Source organism: Nelusetta ayraudi, unplaced genomic scaffold (assembly GCF_046127955.1).
Source record: "Nelusetta ayraudi isolate G7.1 ecotype Tasmania unplaced genomic scaffold, CSIRO-AGI_Nayr_v1 ptg000131l, whole genome shotgun sequence".
Classification (NCBI taxonomy): Eukaryota; Metazoa; Chordata; class Actinopteri; order Tetraodontiformes; family Monacanthidae; genus Nelusetta; species Nelusetta ayraudi.
This window is the reverse complement of record NW_027466181.1, coordinates 355589-375823: the sequence shown is the minus strand read 5'-3', so window position 1 is coordinate 375823 and position 20235 is coordinate 355589. Positions and strand designations below refer to the sequence as shown.

At 47.2% G+C, this 20235-nt stretch overlaps 1 protein-coding gene across 10 annotated transcripts in view; it reads right to left on the bottom strand.

The window, feature by feature from the left end:
* Positions 1-20235, bottom strand: part of map7d1a (MAP7 domain containing 1a) — a 37052-nt gene that overhangs the window by 12431 nt on the left and 4386 nt on the right. For 3 of the 10 annotated variants that reach the window (XM_076050931.1, XM_076050932.1, XM_076050941.1), the window contains exons 2-14: positions 13518-13745; positions 11359-11427; positions 10825-10845; positions 8332-8495; positions 8131-8242; positions 6638-6742; positions 5468-5602; positions 5205-5353; positions 4341-4471; positions 3255-3493; positions 2547-2820; positions 2045-2225; positions 1427-1531 (exon numbers count right to left, since the gene is read on the bottom strand). In XM_076050931.1, the coding sequence (XP_075907046.1) occupies positions 1427-1531; positions 2045-2225; positions 2547-2820; positions 3255-3493; positions 4341-4471; positions 5205-5353; positions 5468-5602; positions 6638-6742; positions 8131-8242; positions 8332-8495; positions 10825-10845; positions 11359-11427; positions 13518-13745 (1913 nt within the window). The remainder of the gene's footprint in view (positions 1-1426; positions 1532-2044; positions 2226-2546; positions 2821-3254; positions 3494-4340; positions 4472-5204; positions 5354-5467; positions 5603-6637; positions 6743-8130; positions 8243-8331; positions 8496-10824; positions 10846-11358; positions 11428-13517; positions 13746-20235) is intronic. The other 7 variants (XM_076050933.1, XM_076050934.1, XM_076050935.1 and 4 more) reach the window with 7 other exon arrangements.

The following is a 20235-nucleotide window of genomic DNA, read 5'->3' as shown; positions in this document are numbered from 1 at the left end:
TCCGCAGGCAGACGGCAGACGGCTGGCGCGGCGAGGCCTTCGCTATTAGTGCGTCTAAATATACATATATGCGACTCGGTGCTCGCTCGCTCACTAAGCTCTGTTAAATCGTGGCATGCAGGCACACAATCCTTGATAAGCCGGAACATCATTCATCTTTATGGGTGACTTTTGGCATTTCCAACTGCAAAATCCCAGAGTGTAAATGTGCCCCAGAATGTCTGCAGGACAGGATGGTCTAATTTTGGTCTAATTTTGTCCTCCTTGAAACCATCCTCCCGCCCTCTGTTCTGAGGATTGATTTAATTCATTCTGGACTGGATTATTGATCCAAAAATCATTTACCTGTCTAAAACAGTGGTCCCCAACCCCCGGGTCGCGGACCGGTACCGGCCCGTGGGTCATTTGGTGCCGGGCCCCACAGAAAGAATAATTAACTTCCGTTAAATTAATTCCGTTTTATTTATTTCCTGAGTCTGACCAATTTTATTTTGAAAAAATACATTTTTATAAAATAAATTATTTTGATTCTCTACATTACATCTATCAATGGCTCAACTCTTGACGCATGTCAAGGCGCTTGTCTCGGTCACATGACACGGAGGCCTTTTCCTCTCTCTTTGGCCAGAGGAAAAGGCCCATTGAGGAGACACAAGAGCCCACGCACGACTTCCGAGAAAAAGAAAGCAACGTTTAACAGACAATACCAGGAGTCCAACCACTAGCACGGATTTCATCTCGACAGAAGAACAGGCCCACTCTGCTTAACGTGCGGCGACCGGCTCTCTAATGAGGCAATGAAGCCTTCAGAACTGCTTGGCCACTCAGACACCAAGCACCCTGCATTAAAAGACCAGCAGCCTTTGGAGTATTATTATATATGAGAAGGAAAGGAGCGAATGTTGCTCATGTTTTGTTGTTGTCACCGTGTTAAGAGGACGCTGCTAATAAAGTTGCAAACACAGTGGATTCGCCTTTATTATTATATTGAGAAAATACCACAGTTTTCATGCCAGGTCACTGAAAATATTGTCTCACATTGAACTGGGCCGTGGTTCTAGTTTGTCTAGAAAAGTAGAATATCTGGCCCTCTGTTCACAGCCTCCCTCAGAACATCGTGTTTTAGCTTCCTGCCAGAAGTTTCTGGCTGTCACTGATCAGCGAGGGCTTAAGGGCCCCTTGTGACATCACAATGGGCTGCTGTGTGTTTTAGTGTACACTTTCTCAAAGAGTAAAGGATGGACTTTTCTTATTTCTGTGGGGTTTCACTGACAGACTAGAAACACTGATTATTGGAGGAATACAAATGAAAGTTTTGCACAACACGGAACCTCAAACAAAAACCAACAACACACATTTACACTGAACTGAATGACTTTTAGATGTGGGTTAGAGGGACAACAGTGATGTGCCGAGTCCGACCCACCTTCTTCCTCTCCAGCCTCTCCTGCTCCTCCTTCTGGAAATGTTTCTCCCTCTCCAGACGCTGCTTCTCTGCCTCCTCCCTGGCTTTGGCCTCAGCCTCCTCTTTCTGAAAGCACACACACACACACACACACACACACACACACACACACACACAGTCAGAGACACAACTCCAGTGTTGGCAGAGGCAACGGGGAAACATAAAAAAAAAAAACACAAGTTAAAATAGCGTAGCCTGTGTGCAGTGAGGGTGTGGCGACTCTGTAATTATTGTTTACAGCCAAGCCGGTAAAAAAAACAAAACAACAACTCCTCGTAGGTTCAGGACTGAAATATCTTTATCCAACACACACAGCCAACCAGGGGGGAGACTGAAAGACAAACACAATACTTGTGGTTTGGGCTCATTATACCGGACTGTATATAACCACAAAAGCTGTTTCTGCAAATGGCCACAAGGGTGCGACAGAGAACAGCTAGGTCGGTTGCATTGGCGATTTAACCCATTTTCTAACCAAGGGAAAATCTTTCTCAGGCGGTTGAGCTCCAGTATTTTACGTCCTTATTTCAGCTGCTTTCCTGCGGACTCTCATGCTGAGTCGACAGACAATGAGCCCACCTGCTTCTGCAGTCGCAGGCTCTCCTCCTGCTCCGCCTTGGCTCTCTCCTGAGCCTCCTTCTCCTCCTGCAGCTGTTTGGCCTCGTCCCTCCTCCGCTGCTCCTCGGCCATGGCGCGGGCCTCCTCCTCCCTGCGTGTCCTCTCCTCAGCCTCCCTGGCTATTCTCTCCTCCCTCAGTATCCTGCAGATGGGGAGTGAGATGAGATAATGTAGGCCTCCGTTGGTCCCCAGACTGGGAAATTGCAGCGTTCCACAGATGTAGATAAAAACAAATAAGGAACACAACAAGAATAAGGAGAAAACTGCACAGATAGATGTATAGATGGATGGATAGATAGATAGATCAATTGATGATGGATAGACAGATAGATAGATAGATAGATAGATAGATAGATGGATGGATAATAGATATATGGATGATAGACTGATAGATTGATAGATATATAGATGGATGGACGATAGACAGACAGATAGATAGATAGATGATGGATGATATCCTCACCTCTCTCTTTCCTCCTGCTCGCGCCGCTCCTGCTCCTCCCTCTCCCGCTGCTCCCGGGCCTGCCGCCGCCTCCCGGCCAGGATGCGGACCGCCTCCTCCGGGTCGTTGGTGCCCGCCATGGGTTTGGGCGAGGCCGCCGGCGAGGCCGCTCGCATCGACCCGGCCGTCGGGGGCTCGGGCGAGGGGGACGCGGCGGCGGAGCGCGAGGGGGCGTGCGAGGGCTGGGGCGAAGCCGCGGCGGAGGACACCACGATGGCCGGCGCCACGGGGGAACCTGGTCGGGAGGAAGCGCTAGCGTTAGAGATGCAACCGAGGCAGCGTTTTCTCCTCGCCGTGAAACGCCATAACGAAGAGTCCCGTCTGCAGCTCATTATTCCATCATTAGTGCTGATTAATGCAGCTTCTGCAGCTAATTAAACCTGATGCTAATCTTTGCCGCAGGCTGTTTTGATTGAAATGTCGGCTTCTGAGATGCTTGATCATCTTTTTTTTTTTAATCTTGCATTATAAAATGAGGGGAGCGACCAATATAGCAACATACTGTAATAAAGCATAAAAGATTGCACAGGATTTGGCTTTTAAGTAAAGCTACTGTGAGACAAAACATGCTGTTTCTAGCACTGCAATGCGAAACTCGAGGTAAAACTCGACAAATCTGAACTTCTTTTGAAACCAGCGCGGCCAGAAACATCAACTGTCACTACTCACCCCTTCTCCTCTCTGGTGTCGCAGGCCTGCGAGGCTCTTTCACTCTTTCCAGTGGGGCGGGCGAGGAGGTGCGGTGGTCTATCCTGGCGGGGGTGCGGGCTCTTTTGGGCCGAGCCTTGGGGGTGGACGGGCTCCCGCGTGACGACGGAGGCTTGGGGGAGGCGGCGGGGCTCGGGGAGGCAGTCCGGCCTTTAGGCGTGGCCGGGGAGGACGGCCGATGCCTCGACAGAGGACTGGGACTGGAGGAAGGGAATATAAAACTCATCGTGGGGCTGTAACACGACTCCGAATGGAATTTTTCTCATCCAAGGTAACGAGAAACCCGAGAGCCGCACGTGAGCCGGCGAAGCACTCAAACATAACATCATCGCTGAGTGCTTCATCATCGGTCAGCATCCCGAGAAGCGCGATGCAAAGCTCGAGGGGGAAACATCCATTATGAGTTCCCTGCTGCTGCTGCTGCTGCTGCTGCTGCTGCTGCTGCTGCTGCTGCTGCTGCTGCTGCGTCCTCTGGCACCCAGAGGTGGCAGACGAGGCCCCTTTGTTTCCTTTTGTTTGAGTCAAAAGATTTTTTTTTTTTCATTGCCCTCGTGGTCTGGGACTTACGTCAGCGGCCTGAGGACGGAGGAGGAAGTGACCGCACACCCGGCAACACTCCTCTCAGTTTACAGGCTGCCAACGGAGCCTTGACGACTTGTGTGGCGTCACTTCCACGCAGACACAAACACAGTCAACACAGTTCACTGACCACGAGTGAACTGACGGTCCGGGGGATGTGAGGTAAACATGTTGTGCGACATGGCCTGGCTATGAAAGAGCCCGACTGTGATCAAACTTCTGGAAGGTTGTAGGGTCTCGTCCATTATTTAGGATAATGAGCTTGACAATTATTGAAGGTTTATAATTGGGATGGAAAAATCAACGGCTTTGTCAAATGGGCAAACAATTTAAAATAGGTCAAATTAAAAAAACTTTCCAAACTTTTTTTTTAATTTTTTGCCACGATTTAGATTTGATTAATTGTTACTTTTTTTCTTTGCTGAAGATAATTTGCACTGAAATCAAGGCAGCCACATGGCATCTTACCTCGGGTCAGGTCTGTGCCTCATGCTGGGGAGAGACTGTCTCTTCTTCAGCACCTTTTCCTTCGTGATGGCGCTTCTCTCCTTCTCATTCTCCCGTTCCTTGTCCCTCTTTTCTTTTTTGTTTTTATCCATCTGTAGCGAAAGAGGGAGGAACGTTGCGCAATTATTATTATTATTTTTTTATATGCATTTCAACAAAAGATTGCAATGAGAAACAACTGCAAAAAATATTCCAGTCCAAACTATTAGATCCTGCAAAATGATGATCTCATTATCAGTCTGGACCAGCAGAATCCTGAAGTTAGATATTTTTTAAAGAAAAAAATCATCTCAGTGTTGTTTAGCTGCACTGCCGTTCAAAAGTTTTAGGTCACTGACTCATTTCTGCATTGAACTTTATTGTGACCAGTTTTATGAAATAATGATCTTGAATGCTCTGCAATCATTATGAGTGCACTAGGATCAGTCAAGACGTGCTTAACAAGTATACAAACAATTCAGTGTTGAATGAAAACTATTTCCAATGTTTAACTAAAAGCGATTGAGAGAATTCCAAGTGTGCAAAACTCTGTGTGAACAAGCAATTTTAAAGCATTCGACTGCTGTAATGATGTATTGCACACTTGATATTTACCCTCTAAAATCACATTCAATTAGACATTCAACTGTCAAAGCCATCCCATAATGTGTTCAGCACATCCTGACTGATTTTCTTGCACATGTGATGCTCTTGAAGCATTCCAGCAGATTATTTCATGAGGCTGCTTATAATGAATTTCAATGCAATGGAATCAGTCAGTCGTCTCAAACTTTTGAACGGTAGTGTACGTCTTAGGACAACAACTCCAGCCAGGCGCAGACTTACAGGCGTCGAGCTCCGCCTGCGCTGTTGCCGCTGCATGATGTCCGGCGTGCTGGACGTGACCCTCCAGCGGTCGGAGCAGCGGTGGTGGGCCTGGTGGGCGCACAGGGTGAGGGGGCTGGCTGAGGCCGAGCGAGGGCAGAGCGGAGAGTCTGAGCAGGGTGGGGGGGGGAGGGGGGGGGAGAGAAAGTGTAGAATGTGAGCGTCTACAGTCACTCATTCTGAGAGTGAATTTAAAAATGCGTGTGTAATATTTAGATTTTTGCCTTTCAACTTACGACCGTCCTTGCCGTTGTTGAGGACGCTGGCGGCGCTGCGGCTCCTGGCGAGGAAGGCCAGCGTCGGCGTCATCAGCCGGTCCACGATGCTGCTCTCCCACGGAGCCAAAGCGGCACTGCGAGCTGCAGGGACGAGGAAGGGGGACGAACAAATGTGTTACCTTTTTTTTTTCAAAAACAAATTCACATGTGCACAATCACCACTAGAGGGCGCTTTGGTTTACGAGCGTCAATTGAACTGCCATTAGTTGATTTGACGTCAGCGCCTTTATTGACCCCCAAATGGACTCTAAAAGTTTTTGCCAAACTTCAGTTTGTAAAGTTCCAGCTTCTATGTTGTCGTTGTCAAAAGAGGAAAATGTCGTATTGGCAGTGATTATGTACTGTGCAGTCAAAGTATGACGGAGGTAATACTTCCAGGCAGGTTGTGTAACTGAGTTGCAGTACAAAGGAGACACCACAACAACGGGAGAACGGAAGCTGCCCTCCGGCAGCGGGGAGGCTCTGTTCCTGCTCCGTGAAACTTTTCAGAATCATAAAAAAAAAAAAATGCCGACTCATGCACTTGCACTGCCAACGTTACTTCTTCCAAAGACTTTGAAAATCTCTGCAGGAGTGCAACCACACGACCTGCTCTCAGCATCTGACTGAGCTCCTCCAAAGGCACGAAGCAGGAACCACACCCACCGCCGAGTCACGAATCAAGCGAAGCATCGAGGGCATCGTCGAAACCCACAAAATCACGAAAATGAAATGCCGTCAACGGGCAGCACAGAAAAAAAAACCATGAAATGGCAACCACCACACAATGGAACGATCAACCAAGGGACAGCGAACAAACGGAGAAAAGGCACAATCACATTTGTAAACATGCACAAAGAGCATGTCAAACAAAACCGGGACCCATAATTGAAAGGTGGGACTGGAGGGGAAAAAACAAAGTGGGTTTTGAAAAATGAAAAATGGGTCTGCCGTCAACCATCCAGCACAAGGACTGAAATAAGAGGAAGGTGGGGGAAAAAAATCAAAAAAGGAACAATGATGGAGAGGGTCGGAGGGATCGGCGATGGTGATGGACACAGTTACACTCGGAGGGGTCTGGAGGTGGTGGAGGTGGTGGTGGTGGGTTGAGGGGGCATTCCACAGGTCGTGCCTTACTTCTGCTGGGGGAGTTCCAGAGCGTGGCCGAGGACTTGGACAGTCGCTTGTTTAGAACAGAGTCCACGTGTTTGGGCAGGTTGACCGTTGAAACAGAGCATCTGCCTGAGGAGCCAAGAGAGCGCCACACACACACACACACACACACACACAAACATACACATACACATGGTTACGCCCTAGTACGCCGTACAGGGGCTGTAGGACACGTGCACGCTCGCCAGCCAGCGATAGAGAAAGAATCTGCAGCAGAATAAATGTCAAAACTCAGCTGTCCGGATAAAATCCCAACTGGAGTTTTGCAGGGTCGTCTTCAATTCAAGGCCTCTGGTGTCCCATGCTAAATATATGGCATCTCTTTCTCATACCACTTTTACAATAGAGGCAAATAACAGAGAGAGAGAGAAGAGCCAACCTGAGCAACTGACAACGGCTCCATTGCTACTAGCTTACACAATCTAAACATCATTGTTTCATTTCTAGATAAAGTTACTGAAACACATTATTTTATTTCAACACTACAGGCTGTATTGTAGAAGAGGTATTATAAGATAAGAAGGATAAGATAAAAATAAAAATGCCGTTATAAGCCTATTCAAAAGAAAATTAGTCCCAATGAAACCAACAAGTTTATCAGTTCCAATAAATTTATGTCAGCTACACCCAGAAGCATTTAGAACTATACAATACTTATGGCAACCAGCAAAGGCACAAAAAAGTAGCAGCAGACAAAATAAAATGGTGGGGGGGGGGGGGGGGGGGGAGCCCCAGACGAATGACTCGTTTACTTCCACTGTAGGATGACGAGGGCGGCAGGAAGGCAGGAATTGATACGAGAGTTAATGGTTCCCCCTGGCGTATGGCGGCGGAGATTACGTGACATCAGATAAAGACTTGGATTGAGGGCTCCAACTTCGACGCACACAATCAAGGACAAACGCTGCATTCTTCACATTGCAGTATGCAGCCTCCGCACTCGCTGCACGCTCCCCTCTCGCTGGCATTCTAAGGAGTACATCGTCTCCTCTGCAACGCTGCTTTCCGTAACTGCTGCCATTGAGCATTAGCACACGTTTCCGAGTGATCAATAAGTCTGGTCACGACCATGGGTATGGAGGGGGGCGGGGGGGCGGCTATAATGATGCTAAAGTGATCTCCAGGAGCCGAGCAGCCCGGGAACAGACCGAGCCGTGCAATCCGACACAGCAGAGCATCAGAGAGCGTTGAGAGAGGAGCGGCTGCTAATGTGGAAAACTGGTGAGGCGAGGCGACGAGTTTAAATGTCAGGATCTGAACCCGAGAGAAGACACTAAAACAAACAGACAGACAGACAGACAGACAGACGAGCAGGACAGCATCCACCCCCCCCCCCCCCCCTCACTGTTGACCTTGAGGGGGAGTGAAACACAGCTGTGCTACACACCCCAGCAAGAGGGGCGTCACAGATTCTTCATTGGGAGGCCATTTAGAGTTCAGCCCCACCGACTACTCACTCTCTTTTCTGCCGGAGTTCTGGCTCAGCGCTCCGGCCCAGGACCACCTCTGCTGCCGTATCTCTGCCCACGTCTTCTTGGTGGACCTGTGGATGGCCGCCTCGTAGCGTTCCTGGAGGGACCAAGGAAAAAAAAAAAAAAAGAGGTCACAAAGCCTGTAATAACTGTCTATCTGACATCCTGACTGAGGTCTGGACGCACTTTATTTTTCTCCAGCTTCTGCTTCTGCCTCTCCTCCAGGGCCACTCGCCGCTTCTCCGCCTTGAGCCGCTGATCTTCCAGCTTCCTGCGCCGCTCCTCCAGCTGCTGGTCCCTCAGCTGCCGGGCCTTCTCCTCCTTCTCCATCCACTGGTTCTTCTTCGCAGCTGAGGCGGGGGAGAAAAAAGAAAACACGGTTTAAAGAGGTGAGACTTGGTCGGTGCAGCCCTGGATACAGGAAGCTCCTTAGACTTGTTACTGCTGCTGATGATGATGATGATGATGATGATGATGATGATGATGATGATGATGATGATGATTGCAGAGTTCACAAGGACATACAAACAAGACCCTCAAATCACGCTTTGATGGTTACATTCAATTATAGTTTTTACAAGGAACGCTGCATACTTCCAAGGTTAATGCCCTCCTGAAGTGACAGCGTTAAAGCGCACTGGTCACGTCAGCTTCAATAAAACACACTTTGATATGGAATATAATCTTCTTTTCCTTGGTTTTTCATCTGGCGGAGCCATGAAAAATCAGCCTTCAACAACAATGAGGCAAAGCTCAGCACTTTAAAGAGCTTGATGCAAGGAAAAGCAACCGGTTGTGGATGAATCGCTGCGGAGACGCCGGGCTGCAGGAAAGGATTCGCATTGACTGGAAGCCGAGCAGTTCAGCTTACATCCAAGACGGAAATAATAAAATAAAAAAAATAAAAAAAAGGAGAGTCGCACCAACGCCGCTTGCCAGGAGGGGAAAAGGATTTCTGCCACATCAAATCTGGAGCAGGCGGAGGAAGCTGCTTCATATTTCACTCGTGCTCTGCCGAGAGTGCAGAGGACGTGCGGATGAACGACTCAAAAGCACAAAAAGCAGTGCTTAAAGGTCCCAAAAAAAGTATGTTTAGCCCTCTGTTTTGCAACCTGAGCTTTCTCCAGAAAATTTGGTTTTGTTGGACCTTCCAAGTGTTGAGAAGGGAGTGAAGAGAAGAGGGAAGAGTCGATCTAAAAAATGCATTTAATCTTTAAAAATGGTCAAATTTAATGTTACTGCACACACAGGAAGCAACGAGACCTGCCACAACAAGATCATCAAATAACCATTGACGTAACGCGGCCGCCACCCTGCTAATAAAGTATTCATTCTGTCCTGCCGCAGACAACGGAAGCTGGTTTATATTTAGTCCGCGCCGATTCCTCGATGCGAACATAATGACGGTTGAGGGCAGGAATAAGATGTGAGACGGGATTTGCGGGGATTTTCCTGCTTGTTTACTACGACGCTGGCAAAGCTGCTGGTGATGGTTGAGAAGATCTCCTCTAATCTGGTATTGTAAACACGAGCATCAGCGGCTGCCTGAGAGCACCAGATCAGCCCAGCGCCATCTGGACGGTCCAGCGATCGCCCAATTAGACGCAGGCGCACAGCCGATGTGTGTCAAAGCCATCCCACTGCTGCTGAGGACACACACACACACACACACACACACATACACACACGCGCTCCGATGGCTGAATTATTTAAAGGTGGAGGAGTGAAGGACCTAAGAAGTCTGTGTTTAAAAATAAACTGCTGAAGCTGAGAGTTCAGGGTAATATTCTGTGTCTTCTGTCGATAAATAACATTACAGTATTATTATAGTAGTGCATTATTATTTAGCTCTGTATATGGGATCATGTGTCAAGATATTCTTCCAATAAACACTCATCTTCATTTTTCTGGCGCAAATACAGACAAGATCCTTGTGGCTGCAAGTGTCTCTGAAATCTCCCATTTGTTTGCACACATTGTCGTCTCGAAAGACAAAAACGCAAAGATCCACTCACCTGCCAGTACGGCTACAGGCTGGATGGTTAGGGTGAATAGTCTATGCCCATATGATTTTTTTTTTTTCAAACTAATGTTTGAAGGGAGAAATGAGGCCAAACACTATTAGTTTAAATTTCTGATTGAAAAAATAAAAAAATAATAAATGAATCTACTCTTAAGAAAAAAAACAAAAAAAAAAACAGGAACACTGAGGGGATTAAGTGGATGAACCACCTCAGCTGGGCAGTAAAAACCACACAACATGCATCGCTATACATTAATTATCGCATTAAATACTCAATACAATAACAGATTTAGAGCCACAAATCTGGAGGAGCTTTGATGTTTTTGGCTAGTAGCGTTGAAGCTAATTATTAAGCATAAAGAGATGCACCAAAGGCGCCTGAACGTCTAGGTACCAGGGCATCAAGTCTGGACTGAGCCAAACATTTCTATATTGCATCTACATATGCAGTGTGCATTCTTTGTGCATTGTGTGGCTTATTGTCCAGCTGTGGGTCAAACTACTGAGCGTTGTTATGTTTGGACATCCAGATGTGATAGAATGATCGGAAAGGAACACGGACACCGATACCATCACCACCACCACCACCACCACCATCACCACAATCAAAACCACCAGCACCAGCACCAGCACATACACAGAGGTGAGTGGCTTACCTTGCAGCACGCTGAGCTCTTCTGAAGGGAGGAAGGAGTGAGAGAAAAAACAAGGAAGCTGCAGTCAATCATGCAAAGCAGTCTGCTGGCAGCCGCGTGGAAACGGGAAATAAAGACAGCGGTACGTGCATAAAGTGCATAAAGTGCATAAAAGTGAATAAAGTGCAGGCATCAGGAGCTGATGATGCCGGTGTGGACGTCAGGTGTAATTTTGCACAAAAACTCAGAGTCATTGTGAACTTCACATAACCACTGAGTTTGTTTGAATATGTGGTTTTCAAAAAATTCACATTAAAAGTACATTTCATGGACATTAGTGCAAAGGTGTGTGACAATGATGCGGCAAAAAAGAAAAAGAAAAATAAGCAATAAGCAAATGCATTAACCTTGCTTATTTTAGCGCAACAAAGCTGCTTAACTTTATCCTTTGCAATTTGGTGCATTGACACAACTGCCACCTCCACCGCGACCAACACTAGGGGGCGCCACTCTCTTGCTATGCGTCAGTCCTTCCATCTGGAAGCTCCCACTCACCCAAATATTTGGCCTTCTCCTCTCGACGCTCCTTGGCCTGCTTCTGCCTTTCTTCGGACTTCATGAGGTCTTGGAAGAGAACAGGGGAAGGGAGACGTGTCAGTGATGCGTGGTGACGCAAACTTACTTCACAATCAGCTGCATTCAGCCGTTTGACGCGGAATGAATCTCTGGCGCACCGACCACTCTGCCCAGTTTCAGTAGAAGGAGAAACTGCCCCGCAGCACCGCAGGTAAACAGAGAACTGAACCATTTCAGGTTTCAAACTGCAACCTTCCGTCGCTGCTGGCATTATTTCCTGTGGAAGGTCAGTGTGTGTGGTGGGGTTTTGACGGGTTACAAGCACCACTTGCCTCTGTATGACAGAGGAAATGTGCTTGCAGCTGGTTTGTCACAGATATCACAATAAGGAAAGGTGCATTTCGAGGAAAGAAACCATGTTGACAGTCCCACAGTTTGGAATGCAGTTGGGTGTCAGGTGTCCCGTACTGCAACAGAGGGATGTTTTTGTATTATTATTTTTTTTCCAAAAGCAGATCTGTGTATTGACACTGTATAGCAGCAGTGTGTCTGTCAGTCAATCACAGGCCCGATGCTTCTCGAGTGGACGGCGTCGTCCCAGCAGGTGCATCACATGACCAAAAGTCCATCGTCATTATCATGTCCCTCAAATAATGTCTGATAGGCCCGAGGCAAAACAATCTGGCACCCGGCTAAGAACGACCCCTGACCTCAATCTGATATTTATAGGAGTGTGAAGAACGCGCACGGCCTCGGTGACGACAACACGCCGCTGTTTGTGACCGTCCGACTAAATGACGTCACGTTGCACAGAAGCTTCTGCAACAAAAACAGACTGGCCTAGAAATGTGGTTAGGTGCACTGTTTGAGCCCCTGGGTGCGAGCGCACGCACACACACACACACACACACACACACACACACACACACACACACACACACACACACACACACACACACACACACACACACACAGTCGGGCATATTCTCAACACGTCAGCTCTGTGAATGTGTTCGCCTCCAATTTGGGTTACAGCAGACTGAGAAAGGTGTAGCAGTAGTGTCCATCTCTCAAAACTCCTTTGCACACACCAGACGAGCGAGGGGGGGCAGCTTAGCTCTGACTCTGCTCTTCGCTAACGCAACATGACAAGCTCTGAGAAGACAACACCGAAGGGGCTGTGCAGGTGAAGGAAGCAACAAAATGCGGCACTGCGGGCAATTGCGTACAAAAGAGGACGGCTCCTCCTCGCAGTTTCATTTGGCTAATTAAAAGGGAGCCGCAGAGCACTTCTCACATTCGTTTCAGCCCCGCGGGGGGGGGGGGGGGGGGGGGGGGGGGTGTCCACAAGCAATAATCTCTACCAAAAAAAAAAAAATCAAGGACAAAAAGAAGGTGAAATGAATTACAACAAACATCCATAGCTGATAAAATATGTTGCTACGAGGGGGAATCTTTACAACAAAGCCAGGAAAGTAAAGGCATTGTTCAGGGCTTTAGGAGTGTTTAGTGGTTTTATGGCTAAGTTCTGCCCATCACGTCTCGCTAAAGGGAATAAAGACCGTGACCACAGCAAAAGGATTAATGGCCTGAGCATAAAAAAGAGAGAGAGGAAAGAGCCTTACACTCCAAAAACCCCTGACACATATTCCTTCCAGTGTGCGAGTGCTGTTGCAAGGGCCCGTGCTGCGGTGTTGTGACAATGGCTACGTTGTGGGGCAGAATTCCTTCTCCCTTTTGCCCACCTTTCATTAGTGACCCGTGCTTGGCAGCGACCAGCCCAATCTGACCTGCCGGACAAAGAAAGCTCATTTATCCGCATTTCGCCGGGAAATATTTCTTTTCTAATTCAATTCTGTCTGAAAGCTGAGAGAGGCCCAAAAGCTGAGATGTTCTTAGTTTGCAGTTCCCGTTGTGTGACTGCGGCAGCAACGCTTAATGCGAAACCGCAGCAGCTCCATTGGATGCAGCCTTGTGTCCAAAAGCATGCGGTCAGTGTTACTCAGAGACTGAAGCATTACTTCACCTCTGGACAGCTGACAGAGCTCAAGTGGACTGCAAGCTGCACCGAGGCCCTGAAGGGTTTCACTTGATCAGTTCAATCTCTACAGGTGACAAGTCAACCAGATTTTCTTTACCTTCCTTCCTTTTTGACCTGGGAGCAGGTGACGCAGGCGAACCAGGCGACCTCGGAACGGCGTCGGCCTTCGTCGGTGTCACCAGCCTCCGATCCACGCCTTTCTTTGCCGGAGATGCCATTTGTGGGACGTGGTCCGACTTTGGGGGGCTGCTCTCCGACTTTGGGGGGCTGCTCTCCCCCTCTGGCTCGGGCCTCGTCGCTTTCGTGTCCAGGTGCGAGTGGGGAGCTGCTCCGACACGGAGACACAGTAAAAACAAGTGAGTAAATGGAGAACGTCAGAGGTTGCACTTGCACGAGATGAAACTCAACCAGTCCGTCTTCATTCCTCCGGCCGCCGGGCCTGTGAGGTAGTTTATAAAGGATGACGTAAACTTCCTCTGGAGAAACAGTATCAAGTGTGAGGGGTGGAGTCCATGGGTAATAATAATAATAATAAGAAGACTGTATTTTCTTTAAAAAAAACAACATAAACGCGCATATACATATGTAATCATATATATAATACACACATATGTATATATATATATATATATATACACATATATACATACATACAGTACATATACACACATATATGTTTATATATATACACATACATACATATATGTACATACACACCGATATTTTACTGAAATTCTTCCCATTGTTTGCAGAATTGATAAGATTTGACAGAATCAAAGATTCATTTTCACTTCTTTTGGTAAATGTTCAAATAGTAACAAAACTTACTTTATATTAAATGCAGTGAAATGGGTTGGTCAAAAATAATAGCCACCGCGTGAAGTTTTGCTTTTAAAAACACAACAAATTAACCAATCAGCTTCCACCTGTGCAGTCAATTGGGGGGGTTATACTGTTTCAGAATGTCTAGAACCACTGTACGCTGCTAGTCAGAGAGGTCAGCAAGAAGCCCTGGACATCTGCCGAGACCATTGTTGCTGACCAGGCCTCTTCTGAAATTGATGGGCTCTCCATCAAGGTCCCAGAAGAAAGCCTTTACTCAAAGAGCATCGCATCAAAGCCAGAATGAGGTTTGTTCATGAGCATTTGAAAGGTAAATGATACTAAACCGGAACTGTTGGGTACATAGATGTTGCTTATGTTTGGTGAAGAAAGGGAGAGGTCTTCATCACCAACAACACAGTTCCCAAGGTTAAACATGGTGGAGAGAGCATCATGCTCTGGGGCTCTCTCCTGTTCTCAGCCTCAGGCACAGGGAGCCTTGTTCCAATGCATGGCATCAAGAAAAATGAAACTTATGATGATATTTTGAAGGGTAATATGCAGAGATCTGCTAATGGACTAGCCTTATGTCATTGCTGGGTCTTCCAACTAGACAATAACCCAAAGCATACATGGAAATGAGTCCAACAGTTCCTGTTGGATACCAAAACTATGTTCCTAGAGTTGCCCTCACAATGTGATAGAGGTCTGGACCTCAATCACACTGAGTAGCTGTGGTGGGTGCTCAAAGTGACTGTCCATGCTTGGAAACCATGCAGTTGGCCCCGCAGGAACAATCCCAATCAATTTGATGAATCTCATTAGCATTGTGTTGAAACATTGTCCCAGAAACAATCTCAACCTCTGTCTTTCCAGACTTTGTTAATGGCTCAGCAACGTTATCTGCAGCAGAGATTACACCACTGGCTCAGAAGCCTAAAATTAAAAGGGTTTAAAAAAAAAAAAAAAAAAAAAAAAAACAGCCCTCCCTCCCTTCCTCACTCACTCTAACTCTCTAATACCGTTTCTGCCTCAGACCACCAATTTATCAACAGAGCACACTGAGCAAATAGCCGCCCGCTTGGCAAAACAAAAACACAGTAATTGCTTTTTGGCATTGTGATGATTGTCTTCAGCAAAAGTGGTGCTTCTGAGGCCAGAAATAGCGTTTTTTAAAGCTTGCATCAAGTCAGCGAAAAAGCTGCTGTTGATAAAACTCCTCAACGGGAGGCTCTTTAAGCGACGCAGAGTCTTTCAAATGTTTATTAAACAAGATTCGGGACGGTCTGTTGGGACAGCGCCGCGCCGTTGATTCACAACTTGGCAAGCGGCTGCTTGAATCCTCCTACTCAAACATTAGTCCGGCCGGGCTTTGACAGCCGGACAAAGGCCGTGATGGGAGGGACACTTGGCTTTGTCCACTCAGCACTGTACCCCAGCCTTCCCTGTCCAACGCTTTTCACGGCGCACTATCTTCGGCGCAGACTCCGAAGGTAAACACTGGGGCAACACGATGTAAATTATTCAGACTTTGAGTTAAAAAAACAACATCGGCGGCGGGGGGCCGTCACTGGCGGGACAGTGAACACACAAGAGATTTACTCCACAAACGCTGTGCTATTCAACAGTTTGCACTGAAGAGCCTCCATGTGAACTGAGACGGATGCTGCGCGACTTCAGAGAGAATGGATTATGTTTTTTTTTATATAGGGTTTGCCACAAAAACACAAGGCTTCTGAAGCTGGCCGAGAGCTTTTTTTTACCCTTCTCTCAGACACGCTGCAAAAAAAATTAATTTTCATTAAGCTAAAGAGGCAGAAAGCTGGACAAAAGTTTTGCATGAATAGCTGTGAACCAACGTACAGACTGAGCTTTAACCACTGCAAACTGATGACCCTTGGCGAGAGGAAGCCTGATGTCCGTCCGTGAGAGAATCCAGTTCCCCCAACAAGACGTCATTCCCCCCCCCCTCTCTCTGTCAAACCGTGCCTATGTAATAGGCATTCCTCCGGACCGGTGTTGTGCTCTGAGAGAGAGGGGCTTTTGTTGTGGTCGCCTCATGGCAACGGGACGGCAGCCAAAACACAGCGATGACGGCGAGAGGAGGAAGGAAGGAGGTCAGCTGCGCCGCGGCAGACTTGAGGTAGGGGAGGAGCTGGCGCAGGGACGCCTGCAAGGTGACCTCGCCGTGCAGCATCAAGGCTGAATACAGGGAGGTGCTCAGTTAAGATGTGACCGGAATTCAACAGTGTTTCAAAAATGAGGCAAGACAGAAAACACTGATATGTTTTTGTGCAGCAGCCGCCGATTATTACTGACATTTTCCCCAAGGGTGAATATGACAACTGGCTGACAAAAGGAGGCGAGAGTAGTACTACACGGCGATCGAGTTACCACATTCCCCCTCCGTACGCCTGAGAAGCAGGACCACAGAGCAGTGGCTCAGTGATGGGAGAGTGGGTGAGTGGTGAGATTAACGATCTGCACCGTCACTGAGAAGGAGGAGGATCGAACACACCAGGAATGAATTCCACTGAAGGTCTGGAGCAAAATGAGATGGGAGCTGAGGGACAACTGCTGCTATGTCATGATGACATCTCTGGATTCAGGGTGTTTGTATAAAGAATGTAGGATCAAGCTGAAAAAGCAGCAAACGTCCACGTGGATGAGATCCAGAAGATGAGAGACGCCGACAGAAACGCAGCATCAGTTTTGTTGATTCTCTGCAAATACAAGTGTGGCAAAAACTGACAGGCAAACTTAAGTCATACTGGCACAGATGTACTATGATGCCATGACGCAATGTGTTCATCTATGCATGAAATTTGTGTTCAGGCTGCTGGAAAACTGTCCAAAAAAGTAGATTAATGCCAATGAAATAAGTCACCCCAACCAGGTTTAATTGAATCATCCCCCATTACACAACAAACGTTCTCTTGGGTTGCTTGTATTTGAGGAGGTCTGTCTCGTGCCGCATGAGTAAACTTCTTCAAACATTTATGCTGTTTCTTCCTTGAGGCGTCACTGCAGCCGGCGCCGCAGCCAAAATTCATCAGGTCGACCTCTAGTGGGCAAAATTGTCATTGCTTAAATGTGTGAACAAATGTGGCCCAAAATTCCTGACAATTCCAACGTCTTTACAAGCTTGAATCTGAAAACTACAAAAGGCAAACCCAATGGGAAACAAGCCTCACAGTTTTGCTGAAACAAATGTCTCAAAAACAACTTATCAATAAAACAGGTATTCAACAGACCAGTGAGAGCGCTGGACGGTGTTGCACTGCGTACACATGAACTGGCTGAACCCAACACGCTGCCGTGCGCTGACGCTCAGCTGGCCCCATAACGTTGCTCTATCGGGCCTCTCCAGCGCGGTATAAAAACAAAGCGTGAGGCGCTCAATTGCATCTAAAGGTTGCACAACAGAATTAGACTCATACGGAAGTCAGCAGAAAACAGCAGAATAGCCTGCAGGGGTTGGTTTAAGCATGGAGATACATGCCCAGCGTGGGAGCGGAGCGGCAGGTTGGGAATCAGCGGGAAAGTAGCACACACTCGCCGCATGGTCCTACTTTTCTTTTTTCGTTTTTTTTTTTTTGGATCCTGTTAACCCGGACAAATGATCAGCTACGAGAACCTAATCAGGGGTAAAGAATAAAGCCTTACAAAAGTGTCACAACGTGTAGTTAAAACTGGGGCAACTGGTAATCGCAGCTTCCAAAATGGGATTAAGCAGGAATCTTATTTAACGCATTATTTTCTTTGCATATGTTATGAACCTGCATGGTAAAAGGCTGCCTGTTCACGGCGAGCTGCATCGGTGTAGCATTGACTGTCAGATATTCCCTTTCTGGAGAAATCATTTTGAGCTATTTTCTGATTTTCTGGGAAAGGCAGGTCCAGAGAGCCAGACAAAGTCAACCTGAGCGATGCCAAAACAAACAAGCAGACAATCCAAATGTGAAAATGATTGCAAGCCGCAAATACAGCTTTGTATTTATTAGCTTTAGTTTTAATCAGCTAAAAAAAAAATCTAATCAAATCCAACACAGATTGATGACAATATCATATATTTAAACTTAAAAAAAAAGAAATGATGGTCACAATAATAAAAACCTACTACTCGATCCCGGTGCAACATCCAGAGCAATGCGAAAGTCTTGCCAAGATGTTGTGACGAGGGAATATAGGGCGAGACGTGGAATATTTATGAAGGCCAGAGCTTCGCTGCGGAGCATAATCTTCTGTTCCCAGGAGCTCCTCACAGAAGTGGCCGCGCTCTCAGACAGGGAACAGCAGTGAGGCAGCACTTTCTACAGCAGAGGTCGGCTTCAAATCTGGAACATTTCTGATCTTATTGAAAACGAAGGACTTTCTTTTCGGGGGGTTGTGGGGGGATGCAAATGAGGGGGAAACAGGATACGAGGAAACGCTTGGTGGAATCAAAAGACTGGAAAAGGAAAAGTCCGGCAGCGCGACAACAAAAAGAGGAAAAAAAATGGGGGGGTGGGGGGGACTGTCAACACACACACACACACACACACACACACACACACACACACAGAAAGGATCTGCATCTCATTTGGGAAGGACCGGGGACTAATGAACTACCTCATCGCTTACTACCCTCACCCAGCACCCCACCGGCCTGTTGTGTTATCCAATGGGATGATGTAAGAGGCCAAGGGGCCCAGACACACAGGAAGCACAGTGTAAACAGCAAGCACCGGCTCTCTGCTCATGTGTGCGTGTGTGAGTGAGCGAGCGCTGTCATTGTGAATCGAAGATGGTTCAAAAAGAAAATTTCAGGAATACGGTACGAACCTTCAAAAATGTCAGAGGCCATTGTCAAGTGTGCTGACTTAAAAAAAAAAACAAGCAGCAAATGAATAAAAAGAGGCTACAGTTGTGGAGTGACTGTCATTTTCCACATTCATTGTCTAAACGGTGGCTAACTGATTAGCCGGCTCATTATTTCTGCTCTAAAATGATGCTCGGGCTAAATTATTGCGCTGCAAGGGGGACGGAGTCGCTCGTGTCTGCCCAATGACAGACCGGGAGGCTGCGCATACCAATGGAGAGGCCGAAGACACACTGAAGACACACTGAAGACACTGCTCCGTCTAGCCATCACGACCACCGCTGGGGGAATACTGATGTCTCTTTCAGCGACTGCACCAGCAACCTCCCATCACCTGGCCTTGGCTGAGGACAGTGCTCGGTATTTAGACGCCTCTGCTCCATCCTTCACCAGTGTGCGTGTGTGTGTGTGTGTGTGTGTGTTTGTGTGTGTGTGTGTGTGGCCCCAAAAAAAGACACTTCTTATCTCGACTAGCAGCCGTTCCTGTGGGACCCTGCAGGCTCAACCACCATAAATAACACTGTGAAAAATTGGACGGACATGTTGAGTCAAGACAACCAGTGACATGAGAGGACAAGGAGCCGTTTCCGGATCACACAAGCTGCCGTTTATGACTGGGACCAGTGCACTGTGATGCCACACTAGTGTCCTGGTAACTCACTCCATCTCCCTCTGGGCAATTGGTAATTGTAGCAACACGGGATTCTCCAACAGTCACCAAGTGGATTTCTACACAAGGTCACTGGTAGATTTTGAACCAAATGCAACAGAGATTTGTGCAAATTTTGTTTCAAATGCATCTAAAAAAAAAAAGCAAAAAAAGAGTTCCCGCACAAATGGCCAACTTGCAGAATTCTAATTCCAATTCTGCGAGTTGGCCATGTGTGCGGGAACTCTTTTTTTTTTGTATAATTTAGACTTAATTGTCACCATCTGATGCACGTGCCGAGGAAATAGATGTTCGAAGATTTTTGCCGTTTCAAATGCATCTAAAATTTGGTAAGATCCTAACAGATACAAAGAAGTGTGGGTATTTAAGGTGGCATACGTGTGCGTGTGTGTGTGTGTGTGTGTGTGTGTGTGTGTGTGTGTGTGTGACTAATGCGCCAGAATGAATGGAAATGCAGGCAGT